The 24,072-nt window shown below is 52.4% G+C and overlaps 1 protein-coding gene across 1 annotated transcript; it reads right to left on the reverse strand.

The window, feature by feature from the left end:
• On the reverse strand, positions 1 to 22,969 carry TMEM120A (transmembrane protein 120A). The gene is made up of 12 exons (XM_038759820.1): positions 22,790 to 22,969; positions 10,025 to 10,143; positions 7,566 to 7,685; positions 4,569 to 4,628; positions 4,328 to 4,423; positions 3,383 to 3,472; positions 1,103 to 1,168; positions 948 to 1,009; positions 731 to 823; positions 567 to 631; positions 375 to 443; positions 1 to 289 (listed from the first exon to the last, which is right to left on the reverse strand). Exons 1-12 carry the CDS (start codon positions 22,868 to 22,870, stop codon positions 179 to 181), a joined length of 1,032 nt encoding a protein of 343 aa, XP_038615748.1. The 5' UTR covers positions 22,871 to 22,969; the 3' UTR covers positions 1 to 178.
• Between the last annotated feature and the right edge of the window lie 1,103 nt (positions 22,970 to 24,072).

Raw genomic sequence — 24,072 nt, forward strand, 5'->3', positions numbered from 1 at the left:
TCGGTGGGAGCTACCCCCAGCCTCCTTCCCTTTATTGTGGCCCCCAGAGAACCAGCGTGGACACACACCAACCACCCTGGGCGGTGGCAGCGAGGAGAGGGCCCTGACTCCGGCCAGGCCCCTTCCCCACTTCCAAGGAGGGGCCCATGTCCAGCCGGGGTGCAGGCCCCTCGCCCCGTCACTTGGCCTTGGCCACCTGTTGGCTGTGGAACTTCTGGTGGACGACGCGCAGGGTGGTGAAGAAGTTGCCGAGGAAGAGGAAGAGGAAGGGGAGGCCGCACATCAGCACCTGGGTGGTGGGGAGGGCAGGGTGTCAGGAGGGATGGGGCGGCGCGGTGGTGTGGGGGCACCGGCCGGGCCGAGCTCCGCCTCACCTGCCACTCGTGGCACTGGGGCTCCCGCGCCAGCTGGAACAGGGTCACGGCGTTGAACAGCTGCCAGAACTGGGGCGGGAGGGGGGGGGGTTGACGTGAGCTGCCATGAGCCCCCGGGGCCAACCGGGCACCGCGGCGCCGGGAAGGGGCCGAGGGAGAGGGGTGGCGGGGGGGACGCGGTCGCGGACTCACGTGGCCGAAGAAGAGGAAGGGCAACAAGAAAGTGAGGCCTCTCCACATCCACGACTGGAAACCCTCTGAGGGGGGGGCGGGAAGGGGGCAGGACACGGGTCAGGGGCCGGGCGCCCCCGCTTCCGGGCCCCAACCCCGAGGCCGCCGGCGGGCCGGACGCTCACCCACTGTCAGATCCATGTTGTGCCTCTCTCCCAGCGCCCGCAGGCGGTAGAGGCAGCCGCTCTGGTAGTAGTACTGGAGGAACTGCACGAAGCCTGCCGAGGTGGGTCCGGCGGGGCAGGGGGGGAGGCGCTCAGCTCATAGTGGGCACCCGGGGCCCTCCGTGCCACCCCGTCGCCCGCCCCGGCCGTCCCCCCGCCCCCCGCCCCCCAGGCTCACTCTGGTACATGGAGAAGGACAGGAACTGGTTCCGGAATTTCTGGTACATGGGGCCGTCGGGCCTGCGGGGAGGGAAGAGGGGTGGGATGGGTAAGACGCCTCCTTCGGGGCCCACGGGGAGGGAGGGCCGGGGGGGGCCGGCCGGAGGGACGCACCAGGTGAGCATGACGCCCGACAGGAACGTGGAGATGTAGTGGTGAGACACCCACCAGCCCTTGATCCTGTAGGGGCGAGAAAGACGGGTCGGAGGGCCCCGGGTTCGGGCAGGGCGGGGGGCGGTGCACCCCAGGGGGCCTGGGACCCCCAAATCCCCCCCAGGGACCCCTCGGTGCGGGGGAAATCTCCCGTGGAGCGGAAGGCGCTGTTACGTGGGGCCCGGCCTTCCTTGAATCCCTAGGTGGTGCTCATTCATTCATTCATTCATTCATTCGTATTTATTGAGCCCTTACTGTGTGCAGAGCACTGTACTAAGCGCTTGGGAAGTATCATAATAGTGACTGCATTTGCTAAGCGCTTACTATGTGCCGAGCGCTGTTCTAAGCGCTGGGGTAGGTACGGGAGCAGCAAGGGAAGCAGCGTGGCTCGGTGGAACGAGCCCGGGCTTTGGAGCCAGAGGTCATGGGTTCGAATCCCGCCCCGTGTCTGCTGCGTGACCTTGGGCAAGCCACTTGACTGCTCTGAGCCTCCTCTGTAAAATGGGGATTAAGACTGTGAGTCCCACGTGGGACTCCCATTTTACAGTAAGCGCTCAATAAATACGATTGAATGAATGAGTGAATGAACTTGTACTTCCCAAGCGCTTAGTACAGTGCTCTGCATTCATTCATCCATTCATTCATCCCCCCCTTTTAAACTGTGAGCCCACTGTTGGGTAGGGACTGTCTCTATATGTTGCCAACTTGTACTTCCCAAGCGCTTAGTACAGTGCTCTGCACACAGTAAGCGCTCAATAAATGCGATTGATTGATTGATTGATCACCTTGCATTCCCCCTCAGCGCTTAGAACAGTGCTCTGCACATAGTAAGCGCTTAACAAATGCCATCATTATTATTATTATTATTACTACGGACTCATGAGGTTGTCCCACGTGGGGCTCACGGTCTTAATCCCCATTTTCCAGATGAGGTCACCGAGGCCCAGAGAAGTGCCACGGCTCACCCGAGGTCACCCAGCAGACAAGGTCACCTTCTAGACTGTGAGCCCGCGGTTGGGGAGGGGCCGTCTCTCTATGTTGCCAGCTTGGACTCCCCGAGCGCTTAGTACAGTGCTCTGCACACCGTAAGCGCTCCATAAATGAGAAGCAGCGTGGCTCAGTGGAAAGAGCCCGGGCTTTGGAGTCAGAGGTCACGGGTTCGAATCCCAGCTCCGCCACGTCTGCTGTGTGACCTCGGGCAAGTCACTTCTCTGAGCCTCAGTTACCTCATCTGTAAAATGGGGATTGACCGGGAGCCCCACGTGGGGCAGCCTGATCACGTCGCATCCCCCCCAGCGCTTAGAACAGTGCTTTGCACATAGTAAGCGCTTAACAAGTGCCATCGTTATTATTATTATTATAATAAATGCAACTGAATGGATGAACGAACGAGTGGCAGAGGCAGGATTTGAACCCACGACCTCTGACTCCCAAGCCCGGGCTCTGGCCGCCGAGCCGCGCTGCTTCTCTATGATAAGCGGGGAGGGGGTGCGGGGCCCTGTGGGGTCCTGGGGGGGAGAGGGGTCTTGTCTGGAACCAGGGGAGGCGCTTAGTTCAGTGCTCTGCACGTAGTAAGAAGCGTGGCTCAGTGGAAAGAGCACGGGCTTTGGAGTCAGAGGTCATGGGTTCGAATCCTGACTCCGCCACTTGTCAGCCGAGGGGCCTTGGGCAGGCCACTTAACTTCTCTGTGCCTCAACCAATCAATCAATCATATTTATTGAGCGCTTACTATGTGCAGAGCCCTGTACTAAGCGCTTGGGAAGTACGAATTGGCAACATCTAGAGACAGTCCCTACCCACCAGTGGGCTCACAGTCGAAAAGGGGGAGACGGAGAACACAACCAAACCTACTAACAAAATAAAATAAATAGAACAGATATGTACAAGTAAAATAGAGTAATAAATATGTACAAACATATATACAGGTGCCCTCAGTTACCTCATCTGTAAAATGGGATGAAGACGGTGAGCCCCACGTGGGACAACCTGATCACCTTGTATCCTCCCCAGCGCTTAGAACAGTGCTTTGCACATAGTAAGCGCTTAATAAATGCCATTATTACTATTACTATTAGCCCCACGTGGGACAACCTGATCACCTTGTATCCCCTCCCCAGCGCTTAGAACAGTGCTTGGCACATAGTAAGCGCTTAATAAATGCCATTATTGCTATTATTACTATTAGTAAGTGCTCAAATTCGACTGAATGAATGGCGGGGGAGGAGGGGCAGGGGTCTCACTTGGAGCCGTTGTTGATGAGGATGCTCTCCCGGATGGTCAGGGTGCAATAATACCACACCAACAGGAAGTTGAAAGCGGAGTCGGTCACCCTGTTGGGGGGAAACAGCTGTACTGGACGCTCCCGAGCGCTCAGCACAGTGCCCTGCACACGGTCCGCGCTCGCGACCGAGCGAACGGGAATGAGCAGGCGGCGGATTCCGATAATACCGAGGCTACCCGTTAAGCGCTTACTGTTGGAAGCGCCGGGGGTTGTCCCACCCTGGGCTCACTGCCTTTATCCCCATTTATCCCCACAGAGAAGCTCAATCATCATCATCAAGCGCATTTATTGAGCGCTTACTATGTGCAGAGCGCTGTACTAAGCGCTTGGGAAGTACAAGTTGGCAACATCTAGAGACGGTCCCTACCCAACAGTGGGCTCGCAGTCTAAAAGGGGGAGACGGAGAACAAAACCAAACATACTAACAAAATAAAATAGAATAGATATGTACAAGTAAAATAAATAAATAGAGTAATAAATATGTACAAATGGCTCAATGGAAAGAGCCCGGGCTTTGGAGTCGGAGGTCACGGGTTCGAATCCCGGCTCCGCCGACTGTCAGCTGGGTGACTTCTCTGGGCCTCAGTGACCACATCTGTAAAATGGGGATGAAGGCTGTGAGCCCCCGCCGTGGGGCAACCTGATCACCTCGTATCCTCCCCAGCGCTTAGAACAGCGCTTTGCACATAGTAAGTGCTTAACGAATGCCATTATTGTTATTATTTTTGCACACAGTAAGCGCTTAACAAATATTATTATTATTATTTTACAGATGAGGTCACTGAGGCACCCAGCGGACGTGTGGCAAGGGCGGGATTAGAACCCACGACCTCCCCGAGCCCGGGCACTCGCCACGCCGCTTCTCGGGGGGGGAGATGGGGAGGAGGGGGGGAGTCCGGCCCACCTGGAGTTGAGGAGGAAGCGGCAGGAGAAGGAGGTGAGGAGGAGGAGGATGGTGAGGTACAGCTTGAATTTCTCGTACTCGTCCTTGTAGGCAAACCTGGGGGCAAGGAGGGCGGCGGCGATGGGGGGGACGGAGGCCTGGGCTGGTGTAGACGCCCCCCAGCCCGGACCCTGCGGGAGCCCCCCCCAAGCAGGAAGCGGGTTCTGGTCTGCCCAAGGGCGGGAGGATAGGGGGGCATTACTTGGCCTGCTTGTCGAGGAGGGTGACGTTGACGCCGCCCAGGACCAGTTTCAGGTACAACCTGGAGGGGGGACACTGGCGTCAGACTCAGTTTCCCTCTCCCCGTCCCGCCTCGCCGTGACTCAGCCCGGCCCCCTCCTCCCTCCCCACACCGTCCTGGGGTTCGAGCGGCTCAGAGAGGGAAAGGGGCAGGCCCAGGGTCACCCAGCACAGCGGGGCATAATTATCGCCGACAATGATCGCGCTGCTCGTTAAGCACTTACTATGTACCCAGCGCCGTTCTAAGCGCGGGGGCACGTACAAGTTAAGCGGAATCCCTGCCCCACATGGGGCCCACACTCTATCCCCATTTTACAGAAGCGGGAACCGAGGACCAGGGAAGTGGAGTGACTTGTCCGAGGTCACGCGGCAGACATAATAATAATAATAATGGTATTTGTTAAACGACTCTGTGCCAAGCACCGTTCTAAGTGCGGGGGCACGTACAAGTTAAGCGGAATCCCTGCCCCACATGGGGCCCACACTCTATCCCCATTTTACAGAAGCGGGAACCGAGGACCAGAGAAGTGAAGTGACTTGCCAGAGGTCACGCGGCAGACATAATAATAATAATAATGGTATTTGTTAAACGACTCTGTGCCAAGCACCGTTCTAAGTGCGGGGGCACGTACAAGTTAAGCGGAATCCCTGCCCCACATGGGGCCCACACTCTATCCCCATTTTACAGAAGCGGGAACCGAGGACCAGAGAAGTGAAGTGACTTGCCAGAGGTCACGCGGCAGACATAATAATAATAATAATAATGGTATTTGTTAAACGCTTACTCTGTGCTAAGCACTGTTCTAAGCGCGGGGGCACGTACAAGTTAAGCGGAATCCCTGCCCCACATGGGGCCCACACTCTATTCCCATTTTACAGAAGCGGGAACCGAGGACCAGGGAAGTGAAGTGACTTGCCCGAGGTCACGCGGCAGACATAATAATGATAATAATGGTATTTGTTAAACGCCTACTCTGTGCCAAGCACCGTTCTAAGCACGGAGGCACATACAATTTAAGCGGAATCCCTGCCCCACATGGGGCCCACAGCCTATCCCCATTTTACAGAAGCGGGAACCGAGGACCAGAGAAGTAGAGTGACTTGCCCGAGGTCACGCGGCAGACATAATAATGATAATAATGGTATTTGTTAAACGCTTACTCTGTGCCAATAATAATGGTATTTGTTAAACGCTTACTCTGTGCCAACCACTGTTCTAAGCGCTGGGGAGGATGCGAGGTGATCAGGTTGTCCCACGGGGGGCTCTCAGTCTTCATCCCCATTTTCCAGATGAGGTCACTGAGGCCCAGTGAGGTGAAGTGGCTTGCCCAAGGTCACGTAGCGGACACGGGGAGGAGCCGGGATTAGAACCCAGGTCCTTCTCACTCCCAGGCCTGGGCCCTAGCCACAAAGCAGCAGCGTGGCTCAGTGGAAAGGGCCCGGGCTTTGGAGTCAGGGGTCGTGGGTTCGAATCTCGGCTCCACCGCGCGTCAGCTGGGTGCCTTTAGGCGAGTCACTTCACTGGGCCTCAGTCACCTCATCTGTCAAATGGGGATGAAGACTGGGAGCCCCCTGTGGGACAACCTGATCACCTTGTAACCTCCCCAGCACTTAGAACAGTGCTTTGCACATAGTATTACTCTATTTATTTATTTTATTTGTATATTACTCTATTTTATTTGTACATATTTATTCTATTTATTTATTTATTTATTTATTTATTTATTTATTTTACTTGTACCTATCTATTTATTTTATTTTGTTAGTATGTTTGGTTTTGTTCTCTGTCTCCCCCTTTTAGACTGTGAGCCCACTGTTGAGTAGGGACCGTCTCTATATGTGGCCAACTTGGACTTCCCAAGCGCTTAGCCCAGTGCTCTGCACACAGTAAGCGCTCAATACGATTGATTGATTCTATTTATTTTATTCTGTTAGTATGTTTGGTTTTGTTCTGTCTCCCCCTTCTAGCCTGTGAACCCACTGTTGAGTAGGGACTGTCTCTGTATGTTGCCAACTTGGACTTCCCAAGCGCTGAGTCCAGTGCTCTGCACACAGTAAGCGCTCAATAAATCCGACTGATTGACTGATTCTATTTATTTTGTTAATATGTTTTGTTTTGTTCTCTGCCCCCCCCTTCTAGACTGTGAGCCCGCTGTTGGGGAGGCCAACGTGGACTTCCCAAGCGCTTGGTCCAGTGCTCTGCACACGGTAAGCACTCAATAAATCCGACTGATGGATTTTATTTTGTTAATATGTTTTGTTTTCTTCTCTGTCCCCCCCCTTCTAGACTGTGAGCTCGCTGTTGGGGAGGCCAACGGGGACTTCCCGAGCGCTTGGTCCAGTGCTCTGCACACAGTAAGCACTCAATAAATCCGATTGATTGATTTTATTTTGTTAATATGTTTTGTTTTCTTCTTCTAGACTGTGAGCTCGCTGTTGGGGAGGCCAACGTGGACTTCCCAAGCACTTGGTCCAGTGCTCTGCACACAGTAAGCGCTCGATAAATCCGACTGATTGATTTTATTTTGTTAATATGTTTTGTTTTCTTCTCTGCCCCCCCCCCCCTTCTAGACTGTGAGCCCGCTGCTGGGGAGGCCAACGGGGACTTCCCAAGCGCTTAGTCCAGTGCTCTGCACACAGTAAGCGCTCAATAAATCCGATTAATTGATTTTATTTTGTTAATATGTTTTGTTTTCTTCTCTGCCCCCTGCTTCTAGACTGTGAGCTCGCTGTTGGGGAGGCCAACAGGGACTTCCCAAGCGCTTGGTCCAGTGCTCTGCACACAGTAAGCGCTCAATAAATATGAATGAATGAATAGTAAGCGCTTAATAAATGCCATCATTATTATTATTATTATTATTGCGGCACGCTGCTGCCGGGTGCCGCTCTCTCCCCACCCCCCGGACCAGGGCGAGCCGGGCACGGGGGTGTCCGGCCCAGCCCACCGAGCCGCCCTCACCCGTTCTTCTTGGGCAGGTAGGCTTCCATGTCGAAGAAGACGCTCTGCCGCTCCTTGATCTGGCTCTGCAGCTCCTGGACCAGCTGCTGTTTCTCCTCCCCCAGGCTGGAGGGCTTGCACCTGGAGGGGGTGGGCGGGAGAAGGGGCCGGGAGGACCGTAGCAGCGCGGGGGACCCCCCCGGACCCCCCACCACAGAGTCCCAGGGATCTCGAATCGGGGTTATTTCGTTATCTGTTACACACTTACTATGTGTCTAGACTTCTGGGCTGTGAGCCCGCTGTTGGGTAGGGACCGTCTCTCTATGTTGCCAACTTGGACTTCCCGAGCGCTTAGTACAGTGCTCTGCACACGGTAAGTGCTCAGTAAATAAAGTGGTTGCCAATTTGTACTTCCCAAGCGCTTAGAACAGTGCTCTGCACACGGTAAGCGCTCAATAAATACGATTGATGATGATGAATAAAGTGGCTCCGCCACTTGTCAGCTGGGTGACTTTTGGACAAGTCACTTCTCTGGGCCTCAGTTCCCTCATCTGTAAAATAGGGATTAAGACTGTGAACCCCCCGAGGGACCACCTGATCACCTTGTAACCTCCCCAGCGCCTAGAACAGTCCTTTGCACATATTCATTCATTCATTCAATCGTATTTATTGAGCACTTACTGTGTGCAGAGCACTGTACTAAGCTCTTGGGAAGTACAAGTTGGCAACATAAAGCACTTAGTACATGCTCTTATTATTATTAATTATTAATAAATACGATTGAATGAATGTGTCAGGCCCTGTACTAAGCGCTGGGGAAGATACCTGATAGTCGGGCTGGACGTGGTCAAGGATGAATGAATGAATGTGTCAGGCCCTGTACTAAGCACTGGGGAAGATACACGATAGTCGGGCTGGATGCGGTCCAGGATGAATGAATGAATGTGTCAGGCCCTGTGCTAAGCGCTGGGGAAGATACCCGATAGTCGGGTTGGATGCGGTCCAGGATGAGTGAGTGAGTGTGTCAGGCCCTGTACTAAGCGCTGGGGAAGATACCCGATAGTCTGGTTGGATGTGGTCCAGGATGAATGAATGAATGTGTCAGGCCCTGTGCTAAGCGCTGGGGAAGATACCCGATAGTCGGGCTGGACGCGGTCCAGGATGAATGAATGAATGCGTCAGGCCCTGTACTAAGCACTGGGGAAGATACCCGATGGTCGGGTTGGATGCAGTCCAGGATGAGTGAGTGAATGTGTCAGGCCCTGTGCTAAGCACTGGGGAAGATACCCAATAGTCGGGTTGGACACGGTCCAGGATGAATGAATGAATGTGTCAGGCCCTGTACTAAGTGCTGGGGAAGATACCCGTTAGTCGGGTTGGACGCGGTCCAGGATGAATGAATGAATGCGTCAGGCCCTGTACTAAGTGCTGGGGAAGACACCCGATAGTCTGGTTGGATGCGGTCCAGGATTAATGAATGAATGTGTCAGGCCCTGTACTAAGCGCTGGGGAAGATATCCGATAGTCGGGTTGGATGCGGTCCAGGATGAATGAATGAATGAACATGTCAGGCTCTGTACTAAGCGCTGGGGAAGATACTCGATAGTTGGGTAGGATGCGGTCCAGGATGAATGAATGAATGTGTAAGGCCCTGTACTAAGTGCTGGGGAAGATACCCGATAGTTGGGCTGGACGTGGTCCAGGATTAATGAATGAATGTGTCAGGCCCTGTACTAAGTGCTGGGGAAGACACCCGATAGTCTGGTTGGATGCGGTCCAGGATTAATGAATGAATGTGTCAGGCCCTGTACTAAGCGCTGGGGAAGATATCCGATAGTCGGGTTGGATGCGGTCCAGGATGAATGAATGAATGAACATGTCAGGCTCTGTACTAAGCGCTGGGGAAGATACTCGATAGTTGGGTAGGATGCGGTCCAGGATGAATGAATGAATGTGTAAGGCCCTGTACTAAGTGCTGGGGAAGATACCCGATAGTTGGGCTGGACGCGGTCCAGGATTAATGAATGAATGTGTCAGGCCCTGTACTAAGCGCTGGGGAAGATACCCAATAGTCGGGCTGGACGCGGTCCAGGATGAATGAATGAACACGTCAGGCCCTGTACTAAGCGCTGGGGAAGATACCCGATAGGTTGGACACGGTCCAGGATGAATGAATGAATGCGTCAGGCCCTGTACTAAGCGCTGGGGAAGATACACAATAGTCATTCATTCATTCAATCGCATTTATTGAGCGCTTACAGTGTGCAGAGCACTGTACTAAGCGCTTGGGAAGTCCAAGTTGGCACCATCTAGAGACGGTCCCTACCCAACAGCGGGCTCGCAGTCTAGACAGTCCAGGGTCAGATGAGGCGGCGGAGGCGCGGGGAGGTGAAGAGCGGGATTAGAACCCGGGACCCCCCGCCCTGAGTCGGGACCGGAAGGCGCCTCTTTGGTCCCCCGACCCCAGGGGCCGCACGTACGTTCTCAGGGTCAGCGCCAGCGCCTTCAGACGTTTCTTCTGCCGGGCGATGGAGTTGGAGCAGCTGTTCTGCAGCTTGGTGAGCTCCTCCAGTTTCTGGCGGTACTGCTTGTGGGTGTCCTGGGGGGCCGCGGGGAGGGGACCACCCGGGAACGTCAGCCCCGGGGGGAGACAGCCGCTCCCGAGGGGCGCCGCGCGCTCACTACGGGCCGGGCACTGTTCTAACCGCCGCGGTGGAGAGACAAGCCCTGACCTAATTAGCCTGTACAAGTATAATAGTGCTGATGGCATTTATTAAGCGCTTACTAGGTGCAAAGCACTGTTCTAAGCGCTGGGGAGGTCACAAGGCATCATCATCATCATCAGTCGTATTTATTGAGCGCTTACTGTGTGCAGAGCACTGTACTAAGCGCTTGGGAAGTCCAAGCTGGCAACATATAGAGACAGTCCCTACCCAACAGTGGGCTCACAGTCTAAAAGGGGAAGACAGAGAACAAGTCCCACGGGGGGCTCACGGTCTTCATCCCCATTTGACAGATGAGGGAACTGAGGCACAAGAGCTTGCCCAAAGTCACCCGGCTGACAGTTGGCGGAGCCGGGATTTGAACCCCTGACCTCGGACTCCAAAGCCCGGGCTCTTTCCACTGAGCCACGCCGCTTCTCCAATAATAATGGCATTTATTACGCGCTTACAGTGACCTCATCTGTAAAACGGGGATGAAAACTGTGAGCCCACCGTGGGGCAACCTGATCATCTTGTCACCTCCCCAGCGCTTAGAACAGTGCTCTGCACCTAGTAAGCGCTTAACAAATGCCATTGTTATTATTATTATTACTATGTGCGAAGCGCTTACTATTAAGTGCTTACTTACTATAGTAAGCGCTTAACAAATACCATTATTATTATTACTATGTGCAAAGCACTGTTCCAAGCGCTGGGGAGTTGACAAGGTGATCAAGTTGTCCCACGTGGGGCTCACAGTTTTAATCCCCATTTTCCAGATGAGGGAACTGAGGCCCAGAGAAGTGAAGTGACTTGCGCAAGGTCACACAGCTGACAAGTGGCGGAGCCGGGATTTGAACCCGTGACCTCTGACTCCAAAGCCCGGGAATTGTGGTGCTTGTTGTGCGCTTACTGTGCACCGGGCACTGTATTAAGCGCTGGGGTGGAGACAAGTAAATCGGTTTGGACGCGGTCCCTGTCCCGCCTGGGGCTCGCAGCCCCCCAATGCTTAGTATCATCATCATCATCATCATCAATCGTATTTATTGAGCGCTTACTGTGTGCAGAGCACTGGACTCAGCGCTTGGGAAGTACAAGTTGGCAACATATAGAGACAGTCCCTACCCAACAGTGGACTAAGTGCTTAGCAAATACCACAAGAAAAGAAAACTATCCCCAGAGACGCCCACCCATCGGTGATAATAATAATAATGGTATTTGTTAAGCGCTTACTATGTGCCAAGCACTGTTCTAAGCGCTTGGGGAGGTTACAGGGTGATCAGGTTGTCCCACGTGGGGCTCACAGTTTTAATCCCCATTTTACAGATGAGGGAACTGAGGCCCCGAGAAGTGAAGTGACTTGCCCAAAGTCACACACCTGGAACCCATGACCCCTGACTCCAAATAATAATGTTGGTGTTTGTTAAGTGCTTACTATGTGCAAAGCACTGTTCTAAGCACTGGGGTGGATACAAGGTGATCAGGTTGTCCCCCGAGGGGCCCACAGTCTTCATCCCCATTTTCCAGATGAGGGAACTGAGGCCCCGAGAAGTGACTTGCCCAAAGTCACCCAGCTGACAAGTGGCGGAGCCGGGATTTGAACCCATGACCTCTGACTCCAAAGCCCGGGCTCTTTCCACTGAGCCACGCTGCTTCGACTTGTTAGTATGTTTGGTTTTGTTCTCTGTCTCCCCCTTTTAGACTGCGAGCCCACTGTCGGGTAGGGGCCGTCTCTAGATGTTGCCAACTTGGACTTCCCAAGTGCTTAGTCCAGTGCTCTGCACACAGTAAGCGCTCAATAAATATGATTGATTGATTGATTCTACTGAGCCAGTGATCCTGCTGCCTACAAAATGAGGCCGAGTGTGGGGGGCTAATGGGGGGCTTCCCCTGCCCCCCATTTTTCCCCGGTCCCTCCCCAACCTAGAAGGGCATGTGGAAGACTTGGGGTTGGGGGGCAGGGATGATTATTTAGATGATTATTAGAGAATCAATCAGTCAATCGTATTTATTGAGTGCTTACTGTGCGCTTGGGAAGCACAAGTTGGCAACACATAGAAGCAGCGTGGCTCAGTGGAAAGAGCCCAGGCTTGGGAGTCAGAGGTCATGGGTTCTAATCCTGGCTCCACCACTTGTCAGCTGCGTGACCTTGGGCAAGTCACTTCACTTCTCTGGGCCTCAGTTTCCTCATCTGTAAAATGGGGATTAAGACTGTGAGCCCCACGTGGGACAACCTGATCACCTTGTATCCCCCAAGCGCTTAGAACAGTGCTTTGCACATAGTAAGCGCTTAACAAATACCATCATTATTATTATTACTTTATATTAATGCCTATTTACTTGCTCCAATGTGTATCTATCTATAATTCTAGTCATTTATATTCACGCTCTTGATCGGGGCTCAGTGGAAAGAGCCCGGGCTTTGGAGTCAGAGGTCACCGGTTCAAATCCCGGCCCCGCCGGTTGCCAGCTGGGGGACTTTGGGCAAGTCACTTCACTTCTCTGGGCCTCAGTGACCTCATCTGTAAAATGGGGATGAAGACTGCGAGCCCCCCGTGGGACAACCTGATCAACTTGGGACCTCCCCAGCGCTTAGAACCGTGCTTTGCACATAGTAAGCGCTTAATAAATGCCATCATTATTATTATAAGTGTGCGCGCGCTTATTCATTCATTCGTTCAATTGTATTTATTGAGCGCTTACTGCGTGCAGAGCACTGTACTAAGCGCTTGGGAAGTCCAAGTTGGCAACATATAGGGACGGTCCCTACCCAACAGTGGGCTCACTGCCAACGTGTGTCTTTGGGGAGGGGGCGGCGGTTCTCGCACACGGGCCAGGCTCTCCGCTGGCGTCCAGCCTACTTCCCCGGGTTAAAGTTCCCCGGGCACCGGCCCAGCTCCAGTTCCCGGGCGACGATGGGGAAACCGGCAGCCGCAGGGGCGGAAGCTTGCGGCTTTGCGCAACGGGCGTGATCTGGTAATAATCACGATGGCATTTATGAAGCGCTTACTATGTGCCCAGCACCGCTCTGAGCGCTGGGGGATGTTAATAATAACAATAATAAGAATAATGATGGTATTTGTTAAGCGCTTACTATGAGCAAAGCACTGTTCTAAGCGCTGGGGTAGATACAAGGTGATCAGGTGGGCCCACGGGGGGCTCACAGTCTTCATCCCCATTTGCCAGGTGAGGCCCAGAGAAGTGAAGTGACTTGCCCAAATAATAATAATAATAATAATGATGGTATTTGTTAAGCGCTTATTATGTGCAAAGCACTGTTCTAAGCGCTGGGGTAGATACAAGGTGATCAGGTGGGCCCACGGGGGGCTCACAGTCTTCATCCCCATTTGCCAGGTGAGGCCCAGAGAAGTGAAGTGACTTGCCCAAATAATAATAATAATAATGATGGTATTTGTTAAGCGCTTACTATGAGCAAAGCACTGTTCTAAGCGCTGGGGTATATACAAGGTGATCAGGTGGTCCCACAGGGGGCTCACAGTCTTCATCCCCATTTTCCAGGTGAGGCCCAGAGAAGTGAAGTGACTTGCCCAAATAATAATAATAATAATAATGATGGTATTTGTTAAGCGCTTACTATGAGCAAAGCACTGTTCTAAGCGCTGGGGTAGATACAAGGTGATCAGGTGGGCCCACGGGGGGCTCACAGTCTTCATCCCCGTTTTCCAGGTGAGGCCCAGAGAAGTGAAGTGACTTGCCCAAAATCAATCAATCAATCAATCGTATTTATCGAGCGCTTACTGTGTGCACAGCACTGTACTAAGCGCTTGGGAAGTCCAAGTTGGCAACATATAGAGACAGTCATCATCAACCGTATTTATTGAGCGCTTACTGAGTGCAGAGCACTGTACTATGCGCTTGGGAAGTCCAAGTTGGCAAACATATAGAGACCGTCCCTACCCGACAGTGGGCTCACAGTCTAAAAGGGGGAGACGGAGAACAAAACCAAACATACTAACAAAATAAAATAAATAGAATAAATATGTACAAGTAAAATAAATAAATAAATAAATAGAGTAATAAATATGTACAAACATATATACATATATACAGGTGCTGTGGGGAAGGGAAGGAGGTAAGTCACACAGCTGACAAGCAGTGGAGCCGGGATTTGAACCCATGACCTCTGACTTCTAGACTGTGAGCCCACCTTCTAGACTGTGAGCCCACTGTTGGGTAGGAACTGTCTCTACATGTTGCCAACTCGTACTTCCCAAGCGCTTAGTACAGTGCTCTGCATACAGTAAGCGCTCAATAAATACCATTGATTGCTTGATTGATTGATTGACTGACTGACTCCAAAGCCTGGGCTCTTTCCACTGAGCCACGCTGCTTCTCCACAAGGCGATCAGGTGGTCCCACGGGGGGCTCACAGTCTTCATCCCCGTTTTCCAGAGGAGGGAACCGAGGCCTGGGGAAGTGAAGCAGCGTGAAGCTCAGTGGAAAAGAGCCCGGGCTTTGGAGTCAGAGGTCATGGGTTCAAATCCCGGCTCCACCAACTGTCAGCTGTGTGACTTTGGGCAAGTCACTTCACTTCTCTGGGCCTCAGTTCCCTCATCTGTCAAATGGGGATGAAGACTGTGAGCCCCGTGTGGGGCAATCTAATCACCTTGTATCCACCCCAGCGCTTAGAACAGTGCTTTGCACATAGTAAGCGCTTAATAAATGCCATTATTATTATTATTATTATAAGTGAACCCAAAGTCACCCAGCTGACAGTTGGCGGGGCCGGGATTTGAACCCACGACCTCTGACTCCAAATAATAATAATCATCATCATCATCAATCGTATTTATTGAGCGCTTACTATGTGCAGAGCACTGTATATGATGATGGTATTTGTTAAGCGCTTACTAAGCTCAGTACCACTGCCCTGCGGGGTGGCTGAGCCCCGAGAGCCTGACGGGGGACTCCGTGGGGTGGGAGGTCCAGGCGGGCAATGGCGGGGCGGGGGGGATTCGCTCTGTGGATTTAGCTGTACTTCCCAGGCGCTTAGTACAGTGCTCTGCACCCAGTAAGCGCTCAATAAATACGACTGACTGATTTAGCGGTGGGGGTCGGGCCCCGGGGAATGGGCATCCAGGCTGGCACCCTTGAGGAGCAGCAGGAGGGGCTTTGGTGAGCTCCCCCCGGCCCCACCTGCAAACCCGGGGCCCGGAGACGGGAGCTGTAGGGACCTCCAGGAAGCCTTCCCAGATTGAGCCCCTTCCTTCCTCTCCCCCCCCCCCCCATCTTACCTCCTTCCCTTCCCCACAGCACCTGGATATATGGATATATGTTTGTACATATTTATTACTCTATTTATTTATATATTTTACTTGTACATATCTATTCTATTTATTTTATTTTGTTAGTATGTTTGGTTTTGTTCTCTGTCTCCCCCTTTTAATAATAATAATAATAATGATGGCATTTATTAAGCGCTTACTATGTGCAAAGCACTGTTCTAAGCGCCGGGGAGGTTCCAAGGTGATCAGGTTGTCCCCCAGGGGGGCTCACAGTCTTCATCCCCATTTTCCAGATGAGGGAACTGAGGCTCAGAGAAGTTAAGTGACTTGCCCAAGGTCACACAGCAGACATGTGGCGGAGCCGGGATTCGAACCCATGACCTCTGACTCCAAAGCCCGGGCTCTTTCCACTGAGCCACGCTGCTTCTGTTTTAGACTGTGAGCCCACTGTTGGGTAGGGACCGTCTCTAGATGTTGCCAACTTGGACTTCCCAAGTGCTTAGTACAGTGCTCAGCACACAGTCAGCGCTCAATAAATACAATTGATTGATTGATTGATTGACCGTGATGCCCATCGTGGGCTCCAACCCTGAGGGGGCTGCCCTCCTGCTCCCCCAAACCCAGCAAAATCTCTGGAGCCAGGAGGAGAACTCAACCCCCCGGCCCCCTTCCACCTCGTGCCTCAGAGAAGCAGCGGGGCTCAGTGGAAAGAGCCCGGGCTTTGGAGCCAGAGGTCGTGGGTTCAAATCCCGACTCTGCCACTTGTCAGCTGGGTGACTTTTGGACAAGTCACTTCTCTGGGCCTCAGTTCCCTCATCTGTCAAATGGGGATGAAGAGTGGGAGCCCCTCGTGGGGCCACCTGGTCACCTTGTAACCTCCCCAGCGCTTAGAACAGTGCTTTGCACATAGTAAGCACTTAATGCCATTATTATTATTATTCTTGTTATTTGGAGCCAGAGGTCGAGGGTTCAAACTCCGACTCTGCCACTTTTGTCAGCTGGGTGACTTTGGACAAGTCACTTCTCTGGGCCTCAGTTCCCTCATCTGGAAAATGGGGATGAAGACAGGGAGACCCCGTGGGATCACCTTGTAACCTCTCCAGCGCTTAGAAGTGTTTTGCACATAGTAAGCGCTTAATAAATGCCATTATTATTATTATTATTTGGAGCCAGAGGTCGTGGGTTCAAACCCCGACTCTACCACTTGTCAGCTGGGTGACTTTGGACAAGTCACTTCTCTGGGCCTCAGTTCCCTCATCTGGAAAATGGGGATGAAGACTGTGAGCCCAACGTGGGACAACCTGATCACCTTGTAACCTCTCCAGCGCTTAGAAGTGTTTTGCACATAGTAAGCGCTTAATAAATGCCATTATTATTATTATTATTATTTGGAGCCAGAGGTCGTGGGTTCAAATCCCGACTCTGCCACTGGTCAGCTGGGTGACTTTGGACAAGTCACTTCTCTGGGCCTCAGTTCCCTCATCTGGAAAATGGGGATGAAGACTGGGAGACCCCGTGGGACAACCTGATCACCTTGTAACCTCTCCAGCCCTTAGAACAGTGTTTTGCACATAGTAAGCGTTTAATAAATGCCATTATTATTATTATTATTATTTGGAGCCAGAGGTCATGGGTTCAAATCCTGACTCTACCACTTGTCAGCTGGGTGACTTCGGACAAGTCACTTCTCTGGGCCTCAGTTCCCTCATCTGGAAAATGGGGATGAAGACTGGGAGCCCCCCGTGGGACCACCTGATCACCTCGTAACCTCCCCAGCGCTTAGAACAGTGCTTTGCACATAGTAAGCGCTTAATAAATGCCATTATTATTATTATTTGGAGCCAGAGGTCGTGGGTTCAAATCCCAACTCTGCCACTTGTCAGCTGGGTGACTTTTGGACAAGTCACTTCTCTGGGCCTCAGTGACCTCATCTGTCAAATGGGGATCATCATCATCATCAATCGTATTTATTGAGCGCTTACTATGTGCACAGCACTGTACTAAGCGCTTGGGAAGTACAAATTGGCAACATAGAGAGACAGTCCCTACCCAACAGTGGGCTCACAGTCTAAAAGGGGGATGAAGACTGGCAGCCCCCTGTGGGAGAACCTCCCCCACCCCATCCCCCCGCCTTACCTCCTTCCCCTCCCCACAGCACCTGTATATATGGATATATGTTTGTACGGATTTATGACTCTATTTATTTTATTTGTACATATTTATTCTATTTATTTTATTTTGTTAATAATGTTTTGTTTTGTTCTCTGTCTCCCCCTTCTAGACTGTGAGCCCCGTGTTGGGTAGGGACCGTCTCTATGTGTTGCCAACTTGGACTTCCCAAGCGCTTAGTCCAGTGCTCTGCACACAGTAAGCGCTCAATAAATACGATTGAATGAATGAATGAATGAATGAATGAATGAATATCTCCTTCCACCAGGGCAGCCTCTGTCCCTTTAGCCTTCTTCTCCTCCCCTCTGGCTTCCCCAGAGCGGTGCCGAGGGGGAAGGACGAGTTGGAGAGAAGAGCGGTGGCGGAATATCCTCTGGACGCTCCGCTCCGGGCCCCAGCTGCTATTTGGGAGATGCCAATTTGGAAGAGTTTCGCCGGCGTCAGCTTGGGCAACCCCCCAGGGGCAGGCCGGGTGGAGGGGCCGTCCGACGGAGGTCAGGCGGGGTCAGTCGGCGCAAGGGTCCGCGGCCTGGGTCCAGGCGAGGGACGGGAGAGGAGGGCAGTGTGGCCGCGGGGCACCTCGCTGAAGGGACGCCCTCTCAACGCCCGCTCCTGGGGACACGGGAGAAGGAGCAGGGCGAGGGTGAGGCGGGGCTCGGTCAGTTGCAATAACGATAATAAAATAAAACAACGATGGCATTTGTTAAGCGCTTACTCCGTGCAAAGCCCTGTTCTAAGCGCTAGTACGGTGCTCTGCACACAGTAAGCGCTCAATACGATTGAATGAATGAATGAATCATCATCATCATCAATCGTATTTATTGAGCGCTTACTATGTGCAGAGCACTGTACTAAGTGAATGAATGACTGAGAGCTCACCTCCTCCAAGAGGCCTTCCCAGACTGAGCCCCCTTTTTCCTCTCCTCCTTCCCCTCCCCCATCTTACGTCCTTCCCTGCCCCACAGCACCTGTATATATGTTTGTACAGATTTATTACTCTATTTATTTATTTATTTATCTTGTACATATCTATTGATTTTATTCTGTTAGTATCATCATCAAGCGTATTTATTGAGCGCTTACTCTGTGCAGAGCACTGTACTAAGCGCTTGGGAAGTGCAAATTGGCAACATCTAGAGACAGTCCCTACCCAACATTGGGCTCACAGTCTAAAAGGGGGAGACAGAGAACAAAACCAAACATACTGACAAAATAAAATAAATAGAATAGATATGTACAAGTAAAATAAATAAATAAATAGAGTAATAAATATGTACAAACATATATACATATATACAGGTGCTGTGGGGAAGGGAAGGAGGTTGGTTTTGTTCTCCGTCTCGCCCTTTTAGACTGTGAGCCCACTGTTGGGTAGGGACTGTCTCTATATGTTGCCAACTTGGACTTCCCAAGCGCTTAGTACAGTGCTCTGCACACAGTAAGCGCTCAATAAATACAATTGACTGATTGATTGTACAGATTTATTACTCTATTTTACTCATACATATTTACTATTCTATTTATCTTGTTAATGAGGTGCATTTAGCTTCAATTCTGTTTGTTCTGATGACGTGACACCCGTTCACCTGTTTTGTTTCGTTGCCTGTCTCCCCCTTCTAGACTGTGAGCCCGTTGTTGGGTAGGGACCGGCTCTATGTGCTTCCCAAGCGCTCAGTACAGTGCTCTGCACACAGTAAGCGCTCAATAAATACGACTGGATGAATGAATGAGTGGGGAGGTTACAAGGTGATCGGGTCGTCCCACGGGGGGCTCCCAGTTTTAATCCCCATTTTCCAGATGAGGTCACTGAGGAGTGAAGTGACTTGCCCGGAGTCACCCAGCTGACAATTGGCGGAGCCGGGATTTGAACCCACAGCCTCTGACTCCAAAGCCCGGGCTCTTTCCACTGAGCCACGCTGCTTCTCTAAGTAATTGTACTTACTGAGCGCTTACTACGTGCTGGGCACTGGGACAGTCCAATTAACAACGAGCTTACGGTCTCGAGGGGGGGTCCACGCGTGCGCTAGTTGGGGGGCAGGAGGTCTACGGGGGGGCGGACCTGCCCAGAGACCTAAGCCACGCTAGATTCCGCTGGATTATTCATTCATTTAATCGTATTTATTAATAATAATAATGATGGTATTTGTTAAGCGCTTACTATGTGCAAAGCACTGTTCTAAGCGCTGGGGCGGAATACAAGTTGATCAGGTTGTCCCACGCGGGGGCTCACAGTCTTAATCCCCATTTTCCAGATGAGGTAACTGAGGCCCAGAGAAGCGAAGTGACTTGCCCAAAGTCACCCAGCTGACATTTGGTGGAGCTGGGATTTGAACCCATGACCTTTGACTCCAAAGCCCGGGCTCTTTCCACTGAGCCTCGCTGCTTCTCTAATAGCAATGGCATCAGAATAGAGCAATAGGATGATAATTGAGAAACAGCGTGGCTCAGTGGAAAGAGCCCGGGCTTTGGAGTCAGAGGTCATGGGTTCAAATTCCGGCTCCGCCAACTGTCAGCTGTGTAACGTTGGGTAAGTCACTGCACTTCTCTGTGCCTCAGTTACCTCATCTGTAAAGGGGATTAAAACTGTGAGGCCCCCCCCGGTGGGACAACCTGATTACCTTGTAACCTCTCCAGCACTTAGAACAGTGCTTTGCACATAGTAAGCGCTTAACAAATACCATTATTATTATCATTATTATAATGATGGCATTTGTTAAGCGCGAGCCTCGGCTGCTTCTCTAATAGCAACAGCATCAGAATAGAGCAATAGAATAATAATAATGATGGCATTGGTTAGGCGCTTACTATGGGCACTGTTCTAAGCGGTGGTTCATTCATTCATTCATTCAATCATATTTACTGAGCGCTTACTGTGTGCAGAGCCCTGTACTAAGCGCTTGGGAAGTCCAAGTTGGCAACATATAGAGCCAGTCCTGACCCAACAGTGGGCTCACAGTGTAGAAGACTGGTTGATAGATGCATATCTTTCCATCTATAGATCTATAGGTATGTATAGCTGGACCTTGGTCCTCGGTTCCCGCCCGGACCAGGCCCTGTGACCTTTGCCCCCGGGGCGCCCTCGGGGGCCCGGCGCTTCCGGCCAATTTATTCATTCATTCAATCGTATTTATTGAGCGCTTACTGTGTGCAGAGCACTGGACTAAGCGCTTGGGAAGTCCAAGTTGGTAACATCTAGAGACGGTCCCTACCCAACAGCGGGCTCACAGGCTAGACGGGGGAGACGGATTACGAAACAAGCCATATGAACAAAATAAAATAAATAGAATAGTAAATATGTACAAGTAAAATAAGTAGAGTAATAAATCTGTACAAACATATATTCATTCATACATTCAATCGTATGGATTGAGCGCTTACTGTGTGCAGAGCACTGGACTAAGCGCTTGGGAAGTACAAGTTGGCAACATATAGACCGTGTCTAGATGTTGCCGACTTGGACTTTCCAAGCGCTTAGTCCAGTGCTCTGCACACAGTAAGCGCTCAATATTACTCTATTTATTTTATTTGTACATATTTATTCTGTTTATTTTATTTTGTTAATATGTTTTGTTTTGTTGCTTGTCTCCCCCCTTCTAGACTGTGAGCCCGCTGTTGGGTAGGGGCCGCCTCTATCTGTTGCCGACTTGTACTTCCCAAGCGCTTAGTCCAGTGCTCTGCACACAGTAAGCGCTCAATATTACTCTATTTATTTAATTTGTACATATTTATTCTATTTATTTTATTTTGTTAATATGTTCTGTTTTGTTGCCTGTCTCCCCCTTCTGGCCTGTAAGCCCGCTGTGGGGTAGGGACCGTCTCTATCTGTTGCCGACTTGGACTTCCCAGGCGCTTAGTCCAGTGCTCTGTGCACAGTAAGCGCTTGATATTGCTCTATTTATTGATTGATTTTATTTGCACATATTTATTCTATTGCTTTTATTTTGTCAATATGTTCTGTTTTGTCGTCCGTCTCCCCCTTCTAGACCGTGAGCCCACTGTTGTTGCCACTTAGACTTCCCAGGCGCTTAGTCCAGTGCTCTGCACACAGTAAGCGCTCAAGGAAGACGATTGAATGAATGAATGAATGAATAGGACTGACTGGCCGAATGAATGAATGAATAAATATCTGCACACAGGAAGTGCTCAAGGAAGACGACTGACTGACTGACTGAATGAATAAATAGGTCTGACTGGCCGAATGAATGAATGAATAAATATCTGCACACAGTAAGCGCTCAAGGAAGACGATTGAATGAATTAATGAATAAATAGGACTGACTGGCCGAATGAATGAATGAATAAATAGCTGCACACAGTAAGTGCTCAAGGAAGACGATTGAATGAATGAATGAATAAATAGGACTGACTGGCCGAATGAATGAATATCTGCACACAGTAAGCGCTCAAGGAAGACGATTGAATGAATGAATGAATGAATAAATAGGACTGACTGGCCGAATGAATGAATGAATATCTGCACACAGTAAGCGCTCAAGGAAGACGATTGAATTAATGAATGAATATATATATGTATATATGTTTGTACATATTTATTACTCTATTATTTATTTATTTATTTTACTTGTACATATCTATCCTATTTATTTTATTTCGTTGGTACGTTTGGTTTTGTTCTCTGTCTCCCCCTTTTAGACTGTGAGCCCGCTGTTGGGTAGGGACCGTCTCTAGATGTTGCCAATTTGTACTTCCCAAGCGCTTAGAACGGTGCTCTGCACATAGCAAGCGCTCAATAAATACGATTGATGAGGATGAATAAATAGGGCTGACTGGCCGAACGAATGAATGAATGAATAAATAGGGCTGACTGGCCGAATGAATAAATAGGACTGACTGGCCGAATGAATGAATGAATGAATAAATAAATACGGCTGACTGGCCGAATGAATGAATGAATGAATAAAGAGGGCTGACTGGCCGAGTGAATGAATGAATAAATAAATAGCACTGACTGGCCGAATGAATAAATAGGACTGACTGGCCGAATGAATGAATAAAAAGGACTGACTGGCCGAATGAATGAATGACTGGCTGAATGACTGAATGAAGGAGGGTGCTTAGGGATATGTGTCAGGTCGGCCCCTGTCTCCCCCGTCCGCCGCAGGCCCACCTGGAGGCTGGCGAAGTCTTGCTGCAGGTCCTCCCAGTCCCGCAGGCAGGCGGACACCGAGGCGGCGCTGGGCGGCTCCATGGTGTCGGGGATGATGGTGTCGCGGGTGTGCCGGCCGTCGCCGCCGTCCCGGTCCCGGTCCCGAGGTCCTCCCTCTCAGGACAAGCCAGGCCCGGCTCGGCCCGGCCTCCTCCGGCCTCAGCCGGACCCCGCCCAATGCCCGTGAGGGGAGGGGCCCGCGCGCGCCGCTCCCGCCCACCGCGCCTGCGCCAATCCGGGACGGGGGCGGGGCCCGCGCGCCACACCCGCCCACTGCCCCTGCGCCAATCCGGGCTCGGGGGCGGGGCCCGCGCGCCGCTCCCGCCCACTGCGCCTGCCCCAATCCGAGCCCGGGGGCGGGGCCGGCAGAAGGGGTGGGGCCCGCGCGCCGCTCCCGCCCACTGCGCCTGCTCCAATCCGGACTCGGGGGCGGGGCCTAAGGAAGGGGATGGGTCCGCGCGCTACACCCGCCCACTGCGCTTGCTCCAATCCGGGCTCAGGGGTGGGGCCTACAGAAAGGGTGGGGCTCGCGAGTTGCTCCCGCCCACTGCGCCTGCTCCAATCCGGGCGCGGGGGCGGGGCCTGAAGAAGGGGCGGGGCCCGCGCGCTTCACCCGCCCACTGCGCCTGCTCCAACCCGAGCCCGGGGCGGGGCCCTCGAGCCACACCCACGCACTGCGCCTGCTCCAATCCGGGACGGGGGCGGTGCCCGCGCGCCAGTCCCGCCCACTGCGCCCGCGCCAATCCGAGCCCGGGGGCGGGGCCGGCAGAAGGGGTGGGGCCCGCGCGCCACTCCCGCCCACTGCTTCTGCTCCAATCCGGGCTCGGGGGCGGGGCCTAAGGAAGGGGGATGGGCCCGCGCGCCACTCCCGCCCACTGCGCCTGCTCCAATCCGGGCTCGGAGGGCGGGGCCGCCAGAAGGGGTGGGGCCCGCGCGCCGCTCCCGCCCACTGCGCCTGCGCCAATCCGGGCTCGGGGGCGGGGCCTGAAGAAGGGAGGGGCCCGCGCGCCGCTCCCGCACACTGAGCCTGCTCCAATCCGGGCTCAGGGGTGGGGCCTACAGAAAGGGTGGGGCTCGCGAGTTGCTCCCGCCCACTGCGCCTGCTCCAATCCGGGATCGGGGGCGGGGCCGGAAGTAGGGGCGGTGCCTGCGCGCCACTCCCTCCCACTGCGCCAGCTCCAATCCGGGACGGGGGCGGTGCCCGCGCGCCACTCCCGCCCACTGCGCCCGCGCCAATCCGAGCC

The sequence above is a fragment of the Tachyglossus aculeatus genome, chromosome 17, assembly GCF_015852505.1.
Source record: "Tachyglossus aculeatus isolate mTacAcu1 chromosome 17, mTacAcu1.pri, whole genome shotgun sequence".
NCBI lineage: Eukaryota > Metazoa > Chordata > Mammalia > Monotremata > Tachyglossidae > Tachyglossus > Tachyglossus aculeatus.